General features: G+C 39.4%; 1 protein-coding gene across 2 annotated transcripts; it reads right to left on the reverse strand.

Moving 5' to 3' along the window:
- Positions 1-1,399: 1,399 nt before the first annotated feature.
- il16 (interleukin 16) lies at positions 1,400-16,637 on the reverse strand. 2 transcript variants are annotated; one of them, XM_008405074.3, is made up of 8 exons: positions 16,533-16,637; positions 10,565-11,684; positions 6,896-7,044; positions 6,642-6,792; positions 5,727-5,828; positions 2,235-2,454; positions 2,025-2,150; positions 1,400-1,872 (listed from the first exon to the last, which is right to left on the reverse strand). In XM_008405074.3, the coding sequence occupies exons 2-8, from the start codon at positions 11,504-11,506 to the stop codon at positions 1,706-1,708; spliced, it is 1,857 nt and encodes a 618-aa protein (XP_008403296.1). In that variant the 5' UTR covers positions 11,507-11,684; positions 16,533-16,637; the 3' UTR covers positions 1,400-1,705. The 2 variants fall into 2 exon arrangements, with proteins under 2 accessions (XP_008403296.1, XP_008403293.1); XM_008405071.3 differs by having other exon boundaries at positions 2,025-2,153.
- Between the last annotated feature and the right edge of the window lie 6,551 nt (positions 16,638-23,188).

The following is a 23,188-nucleotide window of genomic DNA, read 5'->3' on the forward strand; positions in this document are numbered from 1 at the left end:
TTACTTATCATTCACATTGTGTGTCCAGTCACCGAAGCGAAGCAGCAAACCCTGCAGTTCAGGACAAACTTCTGAGATCCGCTTTACTCAACGCTAACCAATATGGACACATCTTATGTCTTTCGTCTTTAGATTTTTACATTTCTAGCAATCAAAACTCATTGAGTTCAACCAAAAAAAGGGGAGCATCAAACAAAACTTTGAGAATCGCAACTAAACACTTAGGCTATCAACCAGAAAATGGTGACATGCACAAATCAAAGTTTATGTTCTACAAATAACTTTTTCAGTTCATGAAACAAAAATGAGTGATTTTAATAATAATAAAAAAACTTATTATTATTACAATTCAAAAAGTTTGGACCACAGATTCAGATTCACAGATTTTTTTTCTGAGTTTTTTTTTGTTTGAAACAAAATTATTGCAAATCCTATAATTTTGACCACAATTTTATTTCTTTTATTTGATGTGATTTTTTAAATATTGTGAAACAAATGTAACTCCATATGAACGACCCATAAGAAGAAAACACACACAGGTTTATTTCCAAAACTAAATTGAAAAACAGATAATAAGCTGATTTTTCTTGTGCCCAATTGCAGAAATAGAACCAATTTATATCCAGAACTCAGTATATTTTCCTAGAGATAAGTGCAAGTCTGTACAGTAATCCATACTGCATGTGCCATGCAACCATATTTTACTGTATGTTGTATTATAAAGCAGATCTATCATTTAAACCAATCCAGTAAATACAACAATCCTAATGTTCCATTTGTGTCCAGGATCAGAAATCTGACTGAACTGGCACTACAGAGCGTTGATTTTAAGAAAGGACTGTTTTCAGTGTTTTTATTCTGAAAGAGGAATTTAATTTAAAAGATCTGTTGGTCATTTAATTAACATGTATTTATTAGCTCTTTTGCTCCTGTATTCTTTTGAAATAAAAGTAAGATGTTATTCAAACAATTAATGGATACATTTTACAGACTTGGAAGCAATTTTGCAATTTTTTGTCATATTAATTTGTCACCATCTTCATACACAACAATATTCAAGCTCCTTTAACTTTTCTCCCAACTGACATGTTACAACCTCAAACTTTAGTGTATTTAATGTGGAATTTCTGGGATTTTGATGGTTATTATTTGAAGAACAGCTCAAGCATGGCGACGTGGCTGGAAACATCAATCTGTAAGTCTTTCTACATATTCTCAGATTAAAGTCTCCTTTCTAAGAGACAAATCTACTCTAATCTAAGCCTGGAGGTTCTGCCCAACCCATTGAACCAGTCTGTATGTATATGTGCTTTTCCTGTAAGTGCCAAGATAACATTTATTGCAAACTTGGTGTTATGTTACATAAAAGACCAAACAGAACCTGGATTTATGCTCATAGTAAACTAAACACAGTAGGACCTTCTTTATTAATTATAGGAACTTCTGTAACTAATTGGTTCTGGATTTTATGTTGAAATCCAAAACCACAATGTTCTTGTGGAAAGGTAAAGAAGCTGATAGTCATTTATATTTGGAAAACATTTTGAAAACAAGTTATTCATTTCCTTTAACTTAACAGCTCTATGTTGTTTAATGTTGATCAATATGTTACATAAATTCCCAACAGATGTTTTTGAGTGTAACGTGACAAAGTGTGAAAATGCTCAATAGGTATGGATATTTTTTCCAAGGCGCTTCATGACTTTCAGTCCTCTGCCACCTGCCTTCTCCTGATTACAAGTGTAACAGGCCCTTCAGGCAGAGCCTTGATCATCTTCCATGCCTCAAATCTGGTCATGTCCTGCAGATTCACTCCTTGAACCTGCAGAACTTCATCTCCACATTGCAAACCGCTTTGCTCTCCTGCTCCACCTGAAAATACACATGTTTCCCCTTCATTTTCTCAGTTTTAATCAACATGGCAGCAAGTGGCTCCTACCATAGAAATAAAGGATACTTTGTGAATAAAGTCTTTATTTCGATTACAACAAAATAACCACTTTCTGTCAGAATAATGAGCATACCTTTGAATATCCTGTTGATGACTAAGGGTTTGTCTCCCTGAATTGATCCTCTTCCTCCTTCCAGAGAAAAGCCAATTCCACCAGTGCCTTTCTCCACATCAACACTCAGTGGGACTTCCTGTTCCACTACTGTGACAAAGTAACATTTAAATACACTTGGACAAAAGTTAGTTAAATCCTAGAGACAAAGAACAGTTTAGTGAGACTCACTTTCCTCTCCCATCCTGTTTCCTCCATCCTTCTCCTCTTTGTTAGTTCTCTTGCAGATGACTACCACAGCCAAAGTTTGATTACGGACCTGACGCAAAATAGCAGTGGCATCCATGTGTTTGACACCACACAGTGTTACACCATTAACGGACAAAACCACATCTCCTTTTTGAATGGTTCCCTCTTGAGCTGCAAGTCCGCAGGGGAACACCTTGTGCACCTGTATAGCAGATTGGGTAAGTTTTAGACACTGACAAAATGCTACATTTATCAGATTTTATCAATCCCTCTATAATTTCTTGCAATTTTTTCAATGACTCCATAAAGGAAAGGGTCCAACACAAGCTGTGGATTGGACGGGGTTCAGCAGATCCAGACTGAACATTGTTGGGCCGTATAGATAACATTTTGAGGATCCCCTCGACTGTCTAACATGCTCTCCCAGAAGGAAGCAAAGCGTGCTTTTATTTTGAAGGAGCGCTGTGTTGAAAGCCCAACACAGTGAGCAGTGGAGATAGGAACTCCTTTTGAATGAAGTAAAACGGTCTGTCAGGAATGTTGCCATGAATATTACTTGTTCATAACATCTTGTAAGTTTACTTTCATATAAACCAAATGTTTTTGGTTAAATTGTCTTAATTCTGGAATAGTCACATGTCCAATATCTTATTGCTAACTTTGTCTAAAAGTTAACTACTCTTGCCACAATGTTTTGTTATTTCATCACAACGAGACTGAAACAGCAGCAAATTGAGCCGTTCTTGTTGTTGATGATGTTTAAAGTGCAATGTCAGTGTGAGCAATGGCTACACAACACCTGAGGCCTCATGTATAAAAGACTGCGTAGTTTTCACACTAAAACTTGACGTACGGACAAATTTAGAAAAGTGCGGTGCACAAAAAAAAAGGGATGTATAAAGCCGTGTGCACGTTTTCTTTATGAATCCCAATTTGCGGGAAATAGAGCGCAGCTGCTGGTCCGCCACCCATAAATACATGTGTAAATTAGTATAAATACCCAGAAGTCTGCCACCACGTGAAACAGTAACCATGGCAATGTCCTGTATAATTATTTATAATGATAATAATTATATATTGTATTTAAAAGGTGCTTCAAGGGCACATGAGGTCACCTCACAAAAATAATAATAATACATTTTAAAGTAAAAAATAATCCACATAAAAAATAAAGAGATCATGCAAATGCCTGTTTGAACAGCAGAGCGTCCAGCCTGGACTTAAAGACAGAGAGTCAGAGGGTCCATTGAGTGGGGAAAGTGGCTGTTTACTCTAAATTGAGAAATCATATTTATAAGTTTACATTTACAGAGTAGAGATGATTTCTGTCCATAAAGGCACATTCATAAAGACCAGTTGCGGCTCGACTGAAGGATGGCTGCAGCTGGACTGGTACCAGTACCGCACGGCTCCTTCTTGAAGTTTTGCTCAGAGCTCCATGGTGATCAGTCTGGATTAATCTAAACATTAATAAATCATCATCAATATTTCCCAACAGATCAATATGACCTCTGATCCATCACTCCCTCTGAATCCTTCCATTGACGATGTTCTCCATCAGAGCCAAAGCTCCACAATTACACGGCTCACCTTTATGCAGCTACTTAAATATGTGTGATTATCTACACAACTGGATCACCTTAGAAATAATCAAACCTGTTTGGAGATAATTTGCTGATCCAACCCTGTTTTTCTTTTAAGTGAGAATGAAATTATCCATAGATGCATTTCATGTGCTTCAGCACACAGACCAACACATTTTGTCTCATAATGTTACATCTTTATGAGACAAAAACTGAGGAAAAGTACCAGTTACATTGGAGTGAGGTTTTCACATCCTTTTAACTTTATTTTCTTTATTTTGTGTGCAAAGGAGAGATGGGGGGGCCGTAGGGGAATGGGGCTAGAGTACCGCTGAGTGCTGGGTGAGGGGCGGACAAGATGGAAAGCTAACCCCACTTTCCCCCCAGATATGCTATTTTATTCATATAATTATAAGTAATTTCCACTAGCAGCAATGTTGCGTCTGCCTGAGGATTCCTCTGGTCATTATCTTTCATTAAAGCCTTCATTGATGGTTGTATGTTGAAGCACTGAGGAGTTACACTCATTTGAAGTTTGTATATCAGATGTCCAAGTGTGGACGTCATTTGGGGACGTCACCTGTACATCCTCATAAATAAACATGTCCAAACTAACATTTCTTTTTTGTGCTATTTTGATCAATCTTGAAATCCATGAGCAGAATACTTTATTCTACAGATTTATTGTATTTTCCAGTCCATACATTTAACACTCAATGTGTATTTCCAAGAAATAAAAATGAAAAATCTGGGTGAAGCCAAATTTTGTAATTTTTTTGTTTTACAAAGGTAATAGTTACAAACTACTTACAGTTAAAGTATTTTTGACTGCAAAAATAGAAATGTAGCTTGTCATCTTCATAAAGAGACCAAGCTTTTGCATGTACTCCAAATTGTTCAAGAACAGCAGCTGATTTAATTTGGGTATAGCTTTTCAGCTGTTGGTGATTTTGGGGGTGAGGGTTAAGGGGTTAATGTGTAAATAGTAACACGTTAGATTACTCGTTACTGAAACAAGGGGTGAGATTGGAGTAACGTGTTTATGACATTTCTGCTCAAGGTTTTTACAGATCTGCCAGGTTTCCGATATGTGTCTCCCTCAATGAAAAACCTGTTCCTACCCCCTTGGTTCCATGAAGTTGACATGATCTATGGAGGTTTGGGAGATCAACACTTGTGGTCTCAGTTGTTGAAAAAGTGGATAAGGGAGTTCCGACTATGGAGGGACCATAACTTCTGCCTTGCCTGGCCTTCCTACACGATTACGTTCAATTCTAATCTCACTTCAGTGCTCTGTCTGGGCTTTCTCCTCTTGATATGGATTTTCTTAGTAGAATTTCTAACAGGCCAATCAGCGAACAAAAAGAAAAGTTGTGAACAATGTCAATAACTTTCTGCATTGCAGTGATAGCAATGGCAGCAGAGGAAGTGAAGGAAGCCATTCAGTCTGTGTTGGTCACACTTCCAAATATGGTGAAGAGCGATGATATAATTTTATGTGCAGCTTTCTGTGCCTAGGACAAATATCCAGCCTCTCTAAGTTTGAACACATAAATCTCATTTGGAAAAGGCAGAACGCTCTCTCCAGGTAAGGGGTTGATTTTTGCCGCAAGCAAGGCAGTTTCAGTAACTTTACATTTTTTTCAGAAATTATCGTACATCAGAGCGCAAGATGGACAGACAATTAGCAGTTATAACACAGGTGTTGCTCTCGGCACAATTCTTTTACTTTATATACTACTGAATTTATCTAACCCACAGGGATCTAATGAAAATGTAATATATGCAGTACAATCAACCGCCATTGTAGACAGTGTCCTAGAAACAAAATATCTACATTCTGAGTCATGGCAAAAAGATATTTTAACAGTGTCCTCTGGGTTCTCCTTACTGTTGGAGCTTTGTTCTCCAGGTCACATCCTCCAGCGATGCTGAAGCCTAAACCTGCTCCTACGTCTTTGTGCAGAATCACAACATGGATGTTCAGTAGTTGCTGAGAAGTATGAAGCAGAATTATGAACAGAGTTTAGTTGTTGTTTTCTTTCATTTTAAAAGTTTGGTACATAAATGATTTAGCAGTAAGTTTTTTTAATGTGTAGACCTGGTTTTAGATGTTTCTTAGAAATGTAAAAATAGACCTGTTTTGCCAAAGAATGTGGAGCCAGTCATGAACTCAGAGCTCTATGATTACCAGTCTTGTAATTTTTCTACCTGAGCTACTTGACTTTGCACAGAAATATATGTCTATGACTTTACAACACATAGCCAATGTCGCTCCTTCTCCATTAATTTCAATGGAACTTGTGCGAAATTTGTGCATGTGAAATTTCAAGCTTGTTTCATGTAGACATGCACATGTGGACTGGAGATGTAGCACAAGAAAACGGAAAAATGTTCAACTTTTGCTGCTATTTCAATGGCAGCAAAACTTTTCACCCCAGAAAAGTTTTGCTGTTCACTGTGATTCATTACTCCCAGCAATGACATCTTTTAAAATACAAATTAAACTTTGTTCACAATTTTCTTTGGTAACTGTCTTCTCTGTGTTCACCTAAACCCATAAGTGTGCTTTGCGTAGCTTGGAAAAGACCATTTAAGGAGATAAACTGAACTTTGTCTCTGATTCAAATTCAAAAATACTTTATTGAACACAAAGGGGCATTAAATGTTGTAACTCATACTATCCAAGGTTCTTCAAAGATAAGTTTCATGCAGTCTTAAAGATTGATATTGCTTTCTGTGCGTTTCAGCCTAAATTTTAAGAACTCACAAATTTATTAAAGATTATGTTTTGGGGGGGATGTACCTTCAGTGTCTCTTCATCCAAAGCTTCAACTTCCTCAATCATCTTCTGTATTTCCTGAGAACGGATAACTGAGATGACAGAATGAGCGTAGGTTTCTCGGTCAAAGGTCTGCCTTCCTTGCTCAATGGTGCATTCCGTCAGAGTGGCTAGGCTGTCATAAAGATGAAATACAAACATGAGTATGACGGTGGTGACACACCTGTGAACATTTTCTGCATCTGTCTGGAAACCCAAACCCATTTTAGTAATCTCACCTGACAGAGAAACCTTTATTTGTGCAGTCTTTACCCAGCTCAGACTCTTGGGGATTATCAGTATCTTTAAGTGGAGTCTCCAGAAAATTTTGGGATTGAGGGTTGCCATGGTCAGAAGAAGGAAGGGAACGCAATATTGCTTGTGAAACCTAGAAAAATAGACACAATTAAAATATTAATATTTAAAGCTGCAAGCAACGTTGGGCAGCTCTCACCGAGCTGTGAAGGCTGCCCGTCATTGCCCATCATCCAAATCCCATTGCCCAGATGGCGATGGGATCTGGATGATGATCCCATCACCATCATCAATGCCCTCACACCATTCCCATATGTGTCCACTAGCTGGCACATTCAGCAAATCTGTCAAATTGCCTTCAGTTCAAATCAGTACAAGTACAGTGACAAGTTGGCCAAGATTGGACATTCCAGACAGGAATTATTTTCACTTCCTGTTTCATGGCAAATGATTGGCAAGGACTTCCTTTAGGCTTTGGAACATGTTGTGTGGTGTTTAATGGTTAGAAGATACAGTTTCAATCTCATATCATACACAGGGAGAAGCTGGAGGAATTACCAAATAATCATGATTCTTCTCTAAATGGTTGAGTGATGTCATCAACCTACCACACCAATGTGTGGAGCAGTCCTTCTCGATGATGCACACAAAATCTAGAGCTGATTGGATGATGATACAGCTGTTGGAAATAGTCTAAGGGAGTGGAGTCAAATTCAAAAGTAATCCAATTGGCCTCTTTAGAAGCTAAAAAAAAGTATTTCATATCCAGTTTGGTGCAAATCAGATGATGTATGTGAAATTTAGAGCAAACCGTGTGCAAACAGTGAAAGAGGGGAATTTTGCTACTCTTCCAGCCCCAGTCCAGCCATCACACATTGTGGAGAGAAGGATACAGTATCACCTGATTCTGTGTCACCAGACACAATTTGGAATCTGCATGAGTCAAAGAGTAAACGAAAGACATCCAGCCCCACCCTTTGGCATACATGAAACCCAAACTTTTTGTGATGCTCATGTGGTGCTGTGTCTTTTGCGTTGAGCCGATCCATGTCATGTTCGTCAATAGCTTAATTCCTTGCACCTGTGTTGCTCCCTGGTTGTTTCCCTTCTTAACCCTCACTCAGTCACACTCATGCTGCCAGATTATCAAACGCTTTTCGCTAGTAGTTTTCCAGTATTCTCATCTCAACCTCATTGTTGTGACATTGCCCTTGTTGGATTGTCGCTGGTTGCCTATCTGAATCTCAGCCCATGCCTATTTTTCAGATTCCCCACTCACTCCTACTCCCCTGGATACCTATTCTGCTCTCTGCCCCTTCGTATATGACCATAGGCTGTCTGACCAAAGATTTAGATTTAGATTTTGTGCTTTTGCTGAATGTGGAGGGGGATTGAGTCCGTCGTCACTAACATCGCCTTGCATCATTGCATCTCCTCCCCTGGCACTCCTTCCAGAACCCTCTGTCAGTGCAGCATCTGCCCCTTCCTTGTCCCTCCTCTAATCATTACAGTACTTGATTGGCAGATCAGGTTAGTGTATACTCCACACACACCAACAGGTTCTTTCTGAAGTATTTCTCAAGTCACCAATCTCTCCCCCATGCCTCGCAGTGTTGCAGCTGACGATCCAGTGTGCTCGCTCTGCTCTATCTTTTAATAAAATCTGATATTTTTGCTCACCCCTGTGTCATGACTGATTCTTCCAGGTCCCTCTAGTGTAGGGGTGTCAAACTCTAGACCTCAAGGGCAGCTGTCCTGCAGTTTTAGATGTACCACAGGGACAAAACACTGGAATGAGATAGCTTAATTACCCCCTCCTTGTGTAGATCAGTTCTCCAAAGCCTTGCTAATGACCTAATTATTCTATTCAGGTGGTGCAGCAGAGGCACATCTAAAAGTTACAGGACAGTGGCCATCCAGGACTGGAGTTTGACACCTGTGCTCTAGTGAGTCATTACATTTTTGATAACTTTTAATCTCAAATGCATTAAGACTACAGTAGGTAACTGTTATAAAAATTATTTATTTTTTTTTACAAATTTGTGTCACCATGTTATGACAGTATGATATGAGACAGATTGTGAAAAGATAGAATTCTTCCACCTCATCCTAGTGCTATGATTGCCATCTGAAGAAATGCACCACTCTGTCAAAAATAACCCCACAGAGCTAGGAGGAGCATCTTAGCACTGCCAACCTCATGTTTGTGCTGCCAAGTGAGCTAATGGCAGAGGAACAACTTAACATTGCAGGAAAACAGTTTATCTGCCCTCATTGGTGGCCATGCTAAGTAGCCTAAGCATTCATAGCATGCTATGTTGGATCAGCTGTAGTGTAGCATAGAGAAATGGGGAGAGTGTGAGCAGTGAGTACACAAGAGTGATTGACAGTGTTAAGACTCTCCTCCTGGCTCTGACTGGTTGTTTCTGACAGAGCAGTGTGTTTGTGCAGGGAAAAGGCTGATGAGCTTGATTTTTTCCCCCAAAGATGATCTGTCTCTTGTTACACTGTCACAACATAGTGATAGTTTTAATGAATATTTAAAAGACAAAAAATAAAAATAATAATAATAATAATAATAATAATAATAATAATTATTATTATTATTATTATAATATAATAATAATAATAATAATAATAATAATAATTATAATAATAATAATAATAATAATAATAATAATAATAATAATAATAATAATAATAATTATTATTATTATTATTATTATTATTATTATTATTATTATAGTTATAAGTTCATACTTAGTCAATAAAGCTGCAGGAGCTTGTACTGCAGTTTTGCCCCTGCTTCCCAGACAAATTTCTCCTATGGGAGACTAATAAATTATCTTAACTTATATTATCTTTCAGGGTGTATTGACCAAGTATGAACCCTTAAAATCCATCGGAGGAGTTTGATAAAGTTTGATGTGTGAAAAGTCATAAATGGCCAAAATGAGACAAAATGTCTGACTTCCTGTTGGGTTTACTGCAAGAGTGCTAAGAGAGCTTTTTTTCTTTGTTCAGGGACTTGTAGTTATTTATCAAATTTCAGTTCTTACCAGCTGGCCTGTCTCAAGTTATCGTGAGCTGTAGAGGCATTTGGCCACGCCCATTTTTAATTCCAACACTAAAATTTCACTCCGGGGCCAACTTTGGGTAAATGTTTTCAAGTTTTTATTATGTATAGGCCTCTGAACATATACGCTTTCACTGCTCAAGGCTAATTCAATAATATAAACAGAAGAACCTCTGCTAATTCTAGTGTTGAGGTAGTGGTGTATGCCATCTAGTGGACTGGAAGGACTATGGGCCTTGTATGATCTCGTGATCTTGTATGATCTCGTGATCTTGTATGATCTTGGACAAGACTCTGAAACCCTGACCTGTCATGGTGCCTTTGAATCCAAAGAGACACAAAGAACTGCCCCATGAAGAGGGAGTATGATCGATCTGTTTTCTGTCTCCTGACATTTCTCATCATGGTCTCCGGCTCACATCTTTTGTTAATTGCTCATTTTTCTCACCTGTGCCTCAGGCTAATCAGTCAGTTAACACTTAACAATGCTCTTTTTTCAAGCCAGGCTCTATATTTGCAAATATTGACAAAACAGATAAGATACATCATTAAAATTCTTTACTTTGTAACACATTACCTGATTGCTGAAGGCGATAATTTTTCCAAAATGTTCTCCCTCCTGGCTCTTCTGGGGCTGACACTCCGTTGTGTGGAAAGTGTTCTGAGCTGTTCTCAGACGCTCTTCACAATCATTTCCAGAGTTCTCATCTAAATTTTTCTCTCCTTCCTTTTGATTCATTCTCACTGAGGAAGCAGAGGGTAAGACACTGGATCTGCTGATATCCACTTTCTCTGACTCAGATTCCTTTTCGGATGGTTGGAGTTTACAACCATCATGGACAGAGACTGAATTAGCATCATCCATTACAGAGCCAGTTTCAAAGCAGGTGGTGTCAGACAGTAGGTTATTAATACCTATCTCATAGCAAGAAAGCTGATCTTCAGACATCTTGGCTTTAGATTGACAATAATCTTGGTCCATAGCTGATGTGATGACAGAAGGTGGAACAGAGATGTTCTCTTTTACAACAAATGTTGACTTATTTGACTGCATTTCTCTTGGGGTGTCCTGTTTGCTCTTGCTCTTGCCATCATGTCTGTCTGAGGCAGGGTAAGAATGATAGGCACTTTCAGACTCCTGTTTTAACAAAGTATGCAAGTTGGAATGGGGAGTGGACCTACTGCTGGCTCTTTTTTCCTGAGCTTCTGCAGTAGAAAATGTCTCAAAAGAACGAATCTTTTGTTTGAATGACATGCTAACAGTACCTGAGGTAGACCTGCCTTCAAAGCTTCTGGTAACACCTGCCTCAGGTATCTCCTTTGAATCACTGGTTTGCTTCCTCTGATCTGAATTTACTTGTATTTTCCTCAGACTCGGGTTAAACCAAGCAGGTTTGGGTGCAACAGGAGGAGCTATTTTTGATCCTGAAGCTTTTTGAGCTGTGTTTTCAAAAGTCACAATGGACGATGGTTCAGGGGCTACATCGCTGCACTCCAGAATGTTCTCCTCTTCTTTCATGGTTGCGATATGGGTGCTGTGTATTTTAACAGTCTATTTTCTTTGGTGTGCTGTTACTTTGGTTGTTCTTTTTTTAACTAACAGGCAGGTCTTTTGAAGGACTCTTGGAAAGGTAGACCCACTGATCTTTATACGTTGGTTATTGGAAGCCTGTCTCCAAAGATCTCTTCTCCGTGACCTAAAACGAGGCATACAAGATAAAGATGACCTGTAAACCCAAGACAACAAGAAACCTAAAAATTCATCAAAGCAATTCATGAAAGTAATAAATATGACTTTAAGCACGATATGAACTGTATTTCTGTAACTTTTTTGTATCTGAGCTGGTGTCTCTGGAATTCTCTGCCTGCTGCTTCTGTGTTTAGAACCAGAGTTTCTTTTGCCATCTTTTTTACAGGATTTGAAAGTGGATTGACATGTTAAAACTGCAGTACGTAATTTTTATAAATTAATATTTTTTTACATATTTGCATAAACTGCCAATGTATTGTGACAGTTTATAATATGAGACAGATAATCTGTCCATCTGCATCATTTATTGTTTTTATCTTTACTCTCTCTCTCTTTCAACCAAAAACTGAACTACAAAAGTTTTCAGTCTCAACTACACCCTTTTTAAAGAAGAATTTTGTTTACAGAAACTTAATTCATTTTATTTGTTGTTACATTTTGTCATTACCATTGTATTACCTGAAAATGGTCTCAAAACAAAAATATTATCATTTATTGGAATAACTTCTGAAACAATGTATCATCCAGCAAAATTTGTCATTGTGACAAGCGCTCTCAGTCAAGCTTGTGTATCCACTGCTCAACGTGTCTGTGGCAGAGAAACAACTCACCATTCCAAATAAACTGCTTATTAATCAATCAATCAAATGCTATTTGTATAGCACATTTCAGCAACAAGGCATTGAGCTGACGTCTACCGTTTCCTCTTCCCTATACCTGATTGAGCTGCAGTCCAGTTGTACCATATTTTTTCGACGGGCTGTTTTTGATCCAAAAAGGAATTTCGAGTGTCTTTTATGAGTAATCAAAGGCAACAGAAGCCTACGCTAACAGGCCAGCGTTTCAAACCTCGAAAAAGAGATGAAAAGTGCGTCACATCATAAAAACACAAAGTCATGCAACATAGAACCAACACTCAAAACATCATATTAAGTCAAATGCCATCGTTAAATTCTTAATTGATTAAGTTTCAAAAGCAACTTTTAGTCTAGAATTAAACAGACTCAGTGTTTCAGCTCTTGTACAGTTTTCTGGAAGTTTGTTCCAGATTTGTGGTACATAGAAGCTGAGTACTTATTTTCCTCATTTGGTTCTGGGGATGCAGAGCAGACAAGAACCAGAAGACCTGAGGCGTCTGGAAGGTTGATAGTACAGATCTTTAATGTATACACAGCCACCTCCAAACATCTCTACTGCTGACATACATTCCAGCACAACCACCCCACTCCACCCAATCCAACCTGACATTCACAGCATGAGAAGTGAGCTCAGGAAGATAAAGACCAGGAAGGCTGCAGGTCCAGATGGCATCAGCTCAAGGCTTCTCAAGACTTGTGCAGACGAGTTGTGTGATGTGACCGGGTACATCTTTAATCTCAGCTTGAGGTTAGGGAAAGTCCCACAGCTGTGGAAGACATCCTGCGTGGTACCAGTGCCAAAGACCCCACACCCAAAAGACCTCAACAGCTACAGGCTGGTCGCATTGACGTCTCACCTGATGAAGACCTTGGAGACACCGCTCCACCCCCTGGTGAGTCCATCTATGGACCCACTTCAGTTTGCCTACCAACCTGGCATTGGAGTGGAGGATACCATCATCCACCGTCTACACACCTCTTTCTCACCTGGAGAATACTGTAAGCACAGTGAGAATCATGTTTTTTGATTTCTCAAGGGCTTTCAATACCATCCAACCCATGATACTGAAGGACAAGCTGGAGTACATGGGTCTGGACCACCACCTCATCACCTGGATCTTGGATTACCTCACAAAACGGCCACAGTATGTGAGGACCCAGGGCTGTCAGTCAGACATGGTTGTCTGCAGCACAGGGGCTCCACAAGGAACAGTCCTTGCCCCCTTCCTCTTCACCCTCTACACTGCTGACTTCCGGTACAGCTCTGCCAGCTGTCACCTGCAGAAGTTCTCGGATGACTGTGCTATCGTCGGCCTCATCAAGGATGGAGATGATGAGAACAGAGAACTGACTCAGAACTTTGTGGAATGTGGCCAGAGGAACTGTCTGCAGATCAACACAAGAAAAACAAAAGAACTGGTGGTGGACTTCCGCAGGTCCAAACATTCCTTCTGTGCCAGTGAACATTCAGGGAATGGACATTGAGATCGTGAGGTCCTACAAGTACCTGGGTGTTCAACTTAACAACAAGCTGGACTGGAATGACCACACAGCTGCCCTACAAGAAAGGACTGAGCAGACTACATCTCCTGAGGAGACTCGGGGCCTTCAGTGTGTGGGGGCCTCTTCTCAGGACCTTCTTTGATGCTGTGGTGGCATCAGCCATCTTTTACGGAGTGGTCTGTTGGGGCAGCAGCATCTCCACTGCTGACAGGAAGAGACTGAACAAGATCCTCAGGAAGTCCAGCTCTGTCCTGGTGTCCTGTTGACCCAGTGGAGGTGGTGACAGACAGGAAAATGAGGACTAAGCTTCAGCGCATGCTGGAGTACCCATGCACCTCTCTCTGACAGCACTGAGCAGCTCCTTCAGTGCCCGGCTGCAGAACCCTAAGTGCGTGAAGCAAAGATACCGCAGGTCTTTCCTTCCGGCCGCCGTCAGACTGTACAACACCTGCTGCTCTCAGTAGTTCACTACTCTCTACTACAGGCAATAAACCTGTTCGCTTTACTCACTTATCACTGGTATACTGCTCAACCATGTGTAATATCAAAATTCATCATGTATAACATAACTTGCCTATCTGTCACTATGTGTAATATGACTTACATTACTATTTCATTTATTATTTATTTACTTTTAATCTATGTGCAACATCACCTATCTGCCTACCTTAACATATACACCTGGAATTGACTGATTTTTTTATATTTCACACTGTACTGTTTCAGTATTTCTATATTCCCTTGTATTTTTTGTATATATAGATTTTTATTTTTAATATTGGTTCTGCTCTGTCCTCTGTACTGCTGTAGCAATGCAAATTTCCCCACTGAGGGATGAATAAAGGAATATCTTATCTTATTGTGGTGCTAAACCATTCAGTGATTCATAAACTAACATCAGTATTTTAAAGTCTATTCTCTGAGCTACAGGGAGCCAGAGGAGGGACTTTAAAACCAGGAAATAGAGCACATAACACCAGTTTTAGAGAGAACAGCAGCAGCAGCTTCTGGATCAGCTGCAGCTGTTTGATTGATTTATTAGTCAGATCTGTGAAGACGCTGTTGCAGTAATCAATGCAGCTAAAGATAAACATGGATGAGTTTCTCTAGATCGCGCTGAGACATCAGTCCTCTAATCCTGGAGATGTTCTTCAGCAAAAGCAGTTACAAAGTCTGCCTTCCAAGTGTTGTCACATACTTGTTGAATCCATATGTAACCCATACCTGTGATACCAATAGGGGTGACTGGAATACTGTTGTGTGTCAATAGTAGAGGTACTTGGTTCTACTCGATACAAAAAGAAAATAAAATTTCAAAAGGAAATGCAAAACTGAACTATCAGTCTTATTGCATTAGTATCCATCTGATAGTCTGTTGAGCAACAGATGGTATGTGGTGCCCAAACTTCATTGTGGTGGGTATCCTATTTTGTTGTGCCATAGTTGACCTTTATGAAGTAGCTACTACAATCACATTGCCTTGAGTGTACAAAAAGTGCTCTAAATATTTTATGTATTATTATTATTAATTTCACAGGCGATCACCAGCTTGCTGTTTTTCTCCTCTTCTTTCCGTGTGTGTGTGAGTGTGTCTGTCAGCAGACATGTAATGCCTTGCAGATGTTTCAACGTCAGCTAAAGTTTACAATTTTAATGTCTTTTGACATAAAAATTGTGACCAGCTGACTTTATTTATGGGTATTATAACCACTGCTGTTTTGTCTCCAGATTTCTGCTTGATGCAACTTTTTGCCACCAGACGCATGTGGCTGTCTGTCTCTGATTTCCATAAACTTATTTCCTATTTCAGGCAGTTATTTTTTTTTATCTTCTTGACTATATGAGTGCAGTCTATCCATAGCCTCACTCCCTCCTATTTCTAAGAACTCCTTAGTGTCAGCACACATTCCATTCCCTCTGCCTTCGGTTCTCCTCTGCCATCCATTTTGCAGTTCCACCTGCCTGTCTCAGCACCACGGGGAGCATGACGTTGACGATAGGAAAGATTTTTAGTTTTATTGTCAATATTCTGGACCCCACTCTGAATTAGGACTCCTGCAAAAAGCTCCAAAGCAACCCTTGCCAGTCCAGGGTTGGATGCGAGACCTGCTGTCTGCCTGCCTTCTCTAGATCATGTTTCCCTACTAGGGTACAGTACTTGATAACATTTTTTGGACATTGTTTTTTGCCTTACATATCTCAGACCATATATTTTGGAACAGCTACCTGAGTAAGCATCATCAAAAAATTCCACGGTGTCTCAATCGAGCAGTTGAGTCTCCTGTTTCTGTGCGTGAGACTGAGTGTATCGAAATGCGCCATTTTGGAATAAATTTGACTAAATTTGAATGAGAATACTTTGCAAAATCTGTTTGTGATATGTGGTGCTTTGTAGAGAAAACAATTTAATCTTTCTATATGTGAGTCAGCATGGCTTCTGCAAAAATGATTCAATGTGAGTATATCAGCCATGGGAAACATTAAGACAAATGACGGCTGCAACCAAAACCCCAGCTCAAACAGGAAATTCAGTCGGTGTCGCTTTCCTCCAAGATACTGCAAATCACACCACCAAATTCACTTTATCACACTGTTAGAACAGCTAGCAAGCAGCCCAGGCAGTCCTGCATACAGAGGTAGAACTCGTGTCTTACCTGTGCTGATCGTTCTTCAGGCACTTTGCAGAATTTGAAAAAGTAAAATCTTCTGCAAGTATTTCAAACTGTGCTTCCTGTCACACAAACAGGAAGTGTGTCACAACACCCAGCAACCACAGAGAAGTGCAAAGAAGAACATTAGTTCAAGACACTTATTGGCAGCACTGTTACTTAATGTGTTCAGTCAGTCCAGACTACAGGGGAATTTTTCTGCCATAATTCGACACATTTTCAGTTTGAAAGCAAGATTCAGTTTTGAGTAAAAGATTTCAAAACTTGAAATCTTTTACTCAAAACTTCTGCTCTCTTTCAAATACTCACTGTGCTTCCTCAGACCTCTCCTGGGCAGAGGTCGGGTTAATGGAATATTTTCCGTATTTGACAAGTTATTTTTTTAAACGAAAGGAAAATTTAAAGCCTGTCCGTCATTTGACAGATTATAATTAACACCCTTGACTGGTGCACATGCGAATACATGATAGACTTTACGCAGATTTCATCGCAGAGGCAACTAAAATCAATGAATAAAAAATCCTTTCTGAATATCATCTTCTGGACTCTGAACTAAATGTGTCTTTCTGAGCGGAGCTGACAGCGTGTTGAACTTGTGGACCGGACGCTGCAGGAAGCTCATTACAAACCTTTGGTAGAAACGGCGCATTTAATTTCAGTCTCCATTACATACAGAACAGAGAAACCTAAAGAGAATGCAACGTTGTTAATCCATTTATAGTCTAAACAGAGGAGCTGGGTTTATCTTGAGGAAATAAATAAAGGTGCACAAGTAGATCGTAACAAGCGCAGTCTGCTGCGGCTGCACAACCAATGCGGACGCGGCTGCGCCACCGCAAATAATTAAACTCAACTCATCCTGTGGTTTTAACAAATGAAGCTGAAGACGTTTCCGTCCCGCACCCAGAAGGAGAGCGGCCCTCAGAAGCGCTGCAGACGTAACATCTGTCTGTTTCGGGGAAGTGGGAAAAAAATCAAATCAAATCCTCCTAAAAGCGCTGCACATCTGACTCATGAAGAGAGACTAATCCTAGCATTTCCATGAACAGGAGTGCATTCACACACAGAACATCAGAACAAGTCTCCATGTCTCATTTTAATTTAAGCTGAGGGAAACCAAGACGGCGGATTTACAGGCTGAGCCTGTGTCTCTGAGGCAGGGCCGTGCAGAGGCCACTACAGGGGCAGGTGCTCAACAAAGGGCCCATCTAACCACCTTCTAGGACAGAATATTAACAGCCTCTCAGCTTTCAGAGTTTAATAAACGATGATAAATTACAAAAATGTGACATATACAATCAAAGCTAAGGAAAATCTCCATATAGAGCATAACACTATGCCTATGTAAGATATTTTATTAGTAATTTCTTTCTGCAGGTCTACTTTGTTATAGGAAAGTGTTGCAATATTCAAACCCGCAATTTAACAAGATATGTAAATCAGAGCTGGACCACCAGACATATTTTGTCTTTACAGAATTACACTATTAAAATATAAACAAGGACACAATGCAACCTTTTAGTGTACAGTAATCTATAAAACAAAGATCTGCCTGTTTGCTACACTTGCAGTGGAGATGAAGACGGTCCATTCAGGAAAGCAGAGCTGCATCAAACTTTAACGTGAAACTGCAGGAAAAAACAAAACAAAAGCAAAAATTGAATTGTTAATGAATGTCACCATGAGAAAAACCTACTGAGTTTTGCTTAAAAAAACTTTAATATTTAAATCACACATTTTTGACTCATGAAGTTAACGTTCTTTTGTGCAAAACAAAGTTATTTGCGCTTGTCAGAAATCTTTTCTTAATATTCTAAGTTTGTTTGTGACTCAAAGTTTTGCTCGTGATTCTCACATGACGTCTTGAGCAGGGACTAAAATCACAACATAAGATTTATGATGTGTGCAAATAAATGTTTGTTTGGTAAAAAAATTAGTTATTTAAATTAGTTATTAGTTATTTAAAGTCTTTTACACAAAACTTTTTTTTTAAAGGAATCATTACAATTCCAAAAGTTTTGATTACAATTTTATTTTACTTAACTGAGGTTAGTTTTTCTTTTCCATTGAATAATTGGGAAACAAATTTAACTTCTTACTGTGTGAACCAGACCCTAAACTTAAAGTCTGGATTGAGTTTCTTCCCCTTCATTAATGTCACTTTTATTACATTCATTATATCTATCATGGTAATTCAGGGTGAGTTATTTTTAATTCTAAATTAATATCCTTGTTGGACTTTTATTTAAGTGTTATTCTCCTTCAAGATACATTTACCTAACACCAGAATAAATGAAATGTACATTATGCAGCAAAGGAAATTAGAAGATCTGACATATATCCATTATGGAGATGATCGGTTTTGGATGGGCGATGTGCCTTATTGCATAATAAATACTAAAGAATGACTGATATCATTAAAGATACAGGGAAGAAGCTTTTAGTTATTTTGATTTGCTAGCAAAGTAGTTTAGCTAGCGGCTAGCTAATAGCACAACAACAACAGCCTAATGTCTGTATGATAGAAATACTGAATGGATAGATAAGAACAGTTTCTCCTCACCTGGCTGTCTCCTCCACTCAGTAGTTCTTCAGAGAAAGGCAGACGCAGAGGCCTGTCAGTGTCTGTTGTATTTCATTACCTCTCTGCTTAAACCGCGACTCCGAGCTGAAGCAGAAACGATACTTCAACGTTTTCCGTCATCTGACAAGTAGCAAGTTACTCCACTTTATTCACCAAAAAAGTTTTTTTTATAATTCACCAAAAACTGATCTGTAATCTGGAACGTTCGCTACGTTGAGCTCCAGTTAGCCACCTTATCTCACTGCGCGAGAGGCAATTGCGTCTAGCACAGTTACCTTTGACCTTTTGCGTCACAAGCAAAAGGTCAAAGGTAACAAGGTGACCGGCTTATTATGTTATACAAAAAAGAAACAAAAAAGCAAATAATTTTAGCACATGTTATTATGTGTCAGAAGAGGGCTTAGGAAATAATAATACCAAAAAGAACAATTTGACCAAAAGGGCACTTGGGGGCAAGGAGCAAAAGGGGCAGGTGCTTTTAACATACTTTAGCATACTTTGATTGATGTACTTAAACTGTACTTTTTTGGAACAACTTTTTTTGTACTTAGTATACTTTAAGTATACTTTTTTATGTAGTATTCAATAGAAATATTCCAAATATATTCCATATTGAGTGTACTAATTGGGGCCTGCACATAGCAATGCATATTGAGAGCATTGCATGGCAGGCACCTATTGTTCTACTCCAAAGAGAATGTCTGTTTATTACAGGTCCTTCTAAAAAAATTGGCATATTGTGATAAAGTTCAATATTTTCCATAATGTAATGATAAAAATTCAACTGTCATATATTTTAGATTCATTGCACACCAACTGAAATATTTCATGTCTTTTATTGTTTTAATACTGATGATTTTGGCAAACAGCTCATGAAAACCCAAAATGTCTCAAAAAATGAGCATATCATGAAAAGGTTCTCTGAACGAGCCGTTAACCTCATCATCTGAATCAACAAAGTAACTCTAAACACCTGCAAAAGATTCCTGAGGCTTTTAAAAACTCCCAGCCTGGTTCATTACCCAAAACCGCAATCATGGGTCAGTCTGCTGACCTGACTGCTGTCCAGAAGGCCATCATTGACGTCCTCAAGTAAGAGGGTAAGACACAGAAAGACATTTCTGATTGAATAGGCTGTTCCCAGAGTGATGTATCAAGGCACCTCAGTGGGAAGGAAAAAGTGTGGCAGAAAACGCTGAACAACGAGAAGAGGTGACCGGACCCTGAGGAAGATGGTGGAGAAGGACCGATTCCAGACCTTGGGGGAAGCAGTGGACTGAGTCTGGAGTAGAAACATCCAGAGCCACCGTGCACAGGCGTGTGCAGGAAATGGGCTACAGGTGCCGCATTCCCCAGGTCAAAGGTCAAGCCACTGTTGAACCAGAAACAACGGCAGAAGCCCCTGACCTGGGCTACAGAGAAGCAGCACTGGACTGTTGCTCAGTGGCCCAAAGTACTTTTTTCGGATGAAAGCAAATTTTGCAAGTCATTCAGAAATCAAAGTGCCAGAGTCTGGAGGAAGACTGGAGAGAAGGAAATGCCAAAAGGTCAGAAGTCCAGTGTCCAGTACCCACAGTCAGTGATGGTCTGGGGAGCTGCTGGTGTTGGTCCACTGTGTTTTATCAAGGGCAGGTCAATGCAGCAGCTATCAGGAGGTTTGGAGCACTTCATGCTTCCATCTGCTGAAAAGCTTTATGGAGATGAAGATTTCATTTTTCAGCACAACCTGCTCACAGAGCCAAAACCACTGGTATTACTGACCATGGTGTTACTGTGCTCAATTGGCCTGCCAACTCTCCTGACCTGAACCCCATAGAGAATCTGTGGGATATTGTGAAGAGAAAGTTGAGAGACCAAGACCCAACACTCTGGATGAGCTTAAGGCCATCGAAGCATCCTGGGCTCCATGACACCTCAGCAGAGCCACAGGCTGATGGCCTCCATGCTGCATTGAAGGCTGCAAAAGGATTCCTGACCAAGTATTGAGTGCATAACTGAACATAATTATTTGAAGGTTGACTTTTTTGGTATTAAAACACTTTTCTTTAATTGGTCGGATGACTAGCTTTTTTTCTCATTTCATATTGTTTCTGAACTGTTTGTGCTTTGTAGAGCAGGGGCGCAATATGTCGATCGCAGAAGGTTTTGAGTCGATCTCATCTAATGAGATGACAAACTGAACACCGCCTGAGACCAGCACGTTCTCCTCTGGCTCCTGATCAAAACGTTCATAACTTTATTAAAGAACAACAACAAAAAAATCTACAAAACGTGTTCAAATTAATGATCCAACAACAATAATAATAATCTCAGTGATTATTGTTTCGACAAGGTATTGCGCAATTATGTGCATTTCGGTTCTATGCCAAAATAACTAGCAGAGCAGGAGTTTAAAATTAACTAATCAACCACCGCTGTGTTCATGGAGCTTATTAATGATCGCAAAATAAATGTCAAGCCTGTAAACCTAATATTGTAATGGACAGAATGTTGTATTTTTAACATAATCTCGGGTCGGCTTGTGGAGCGCAGGAGATTGCCATGGCAACGGGTGTGCTTAAATGACAAAGCGAGTAAAAAGGTGCGAGTGGTTTAGAGTCGATCACCTGTTCAGGTTGTTTTACCTTTGTTTACCTTTGTCTTGGTGCATCACAGCCGCTGTAGTTTCTGAACGTTCAATAAACGACAAACTTGGACTAATTACCTTGTCCTTTGTGACTAAACGTCATTTACAACAAACATCAAACACGGTAAATATGTTTCATTAAGTATTTAACAAACAAATGGCTTCTACTGCGATAATTATGTGAAATTAAATTAATTGTCTGATATAAAAAAATAGTTTGGTGCTTTGAGCTCAGAGTCTGAGAGGCTTTTCCTTTATCAAACAATTTTTTTTTTTGCCTCTTATTTAGTGGAAATATTGATTTTGATGAGACTTTCTCCAAAATAATAACCTTTTTCAGCCTTTATAGCTCCACTGTTGAAAATGAGGCTCTAACATTCACAAATGACATTGAAATAAAATCCAGTCCAACATCTGGTTTGAGGTGATTCCTCTGGAACCTGTTGGAGGAAAAACATCCCAACTTCAGAAGATGAGCTTTAACCTAACAGAGCTCTGTGGTTCCTCCTGTCAGTATGAGAGTCAGGGTGAGGAGGCGCCATGTTAGGAAGAGAAGTGGAAGCTGCAGGATCTTCAGAACAAACAGGTCAAGATGCTAAGCTACTGATTATCCCTCTGTCTGGACACAGGATCAATAGAACCAGTTTAAAAGCTAAAATCAATGCAGTGTGTCTTTGTGTGCTGTGCCCTAACCCTAATCCCACACACACACCCACACACACATATATGTGTGTGTGGGGTTAGGGTTAGGGTTATATATATATATGTATATATTTTTTTTGTCATGGTACCCCCAAGAATTTATAACTACTTTCACCCCTGCCAATATAGCGTTTTCTCTCTCTCTCTCTCTCTCTCTCTCTCTCTCTCTCTCTCTCTCTCTCTCTCTCTCTCTCTCTCTCTCTCTCTCTCTCTCTCTCTCTCTCTCTCTCTCTCTCTCTCTCTCTCCACAATAATTGAATTCTGCCAATAAAGGACATGCAGCCTGACCCTGACGTAATGTGTATAACCTGGTCAACTGTGCTTTGGTTTCCGAGGTGGTCTGAACAATTATATTCACATTTTTGACTTACTTTCTGCTGATTATGCAGCAAACGGGTAAAAATAATAATTATTAAAAAAAAATCCATAGCTAATATACGAGTTGCTTGAGCAAAGTTTTTGCAGAGTAAACTGGAAGTGCGTCACTGGTTCAACAAAGTTCATCCAAGTAATGTACTTAATATTTAGTAAATATATTTTAAATGCAACAATTTTCATTTCATCCTGTTTCTGACATTAAATGTGTATGGGCTTCAAGGATTTTTAAAAGCACATAAAATGTTTGCGAACTTTGACATAGTTCTCACACAACCTCAACTGGGATTGGCTCCACCCACACTGTAGTGCTTCGAATCACACAGGTTCGAATCTGTTCTCTGCTGTCTATGA

Source organism: Poecilia reticulata, chromosome 3 (assembly GCF_904066995.2).
Source record: "Poecilia reticulata chromosome 3, P_reticulata-male-v2, whole genome shotgun sequence".
NCBI classification, from domain to species: Eukaryota; Metazoa; Chordata; class Actinopteri; order Cyprinodontiformes; family Poeciliidae; genus Poecilia; species Poecilia reticulata.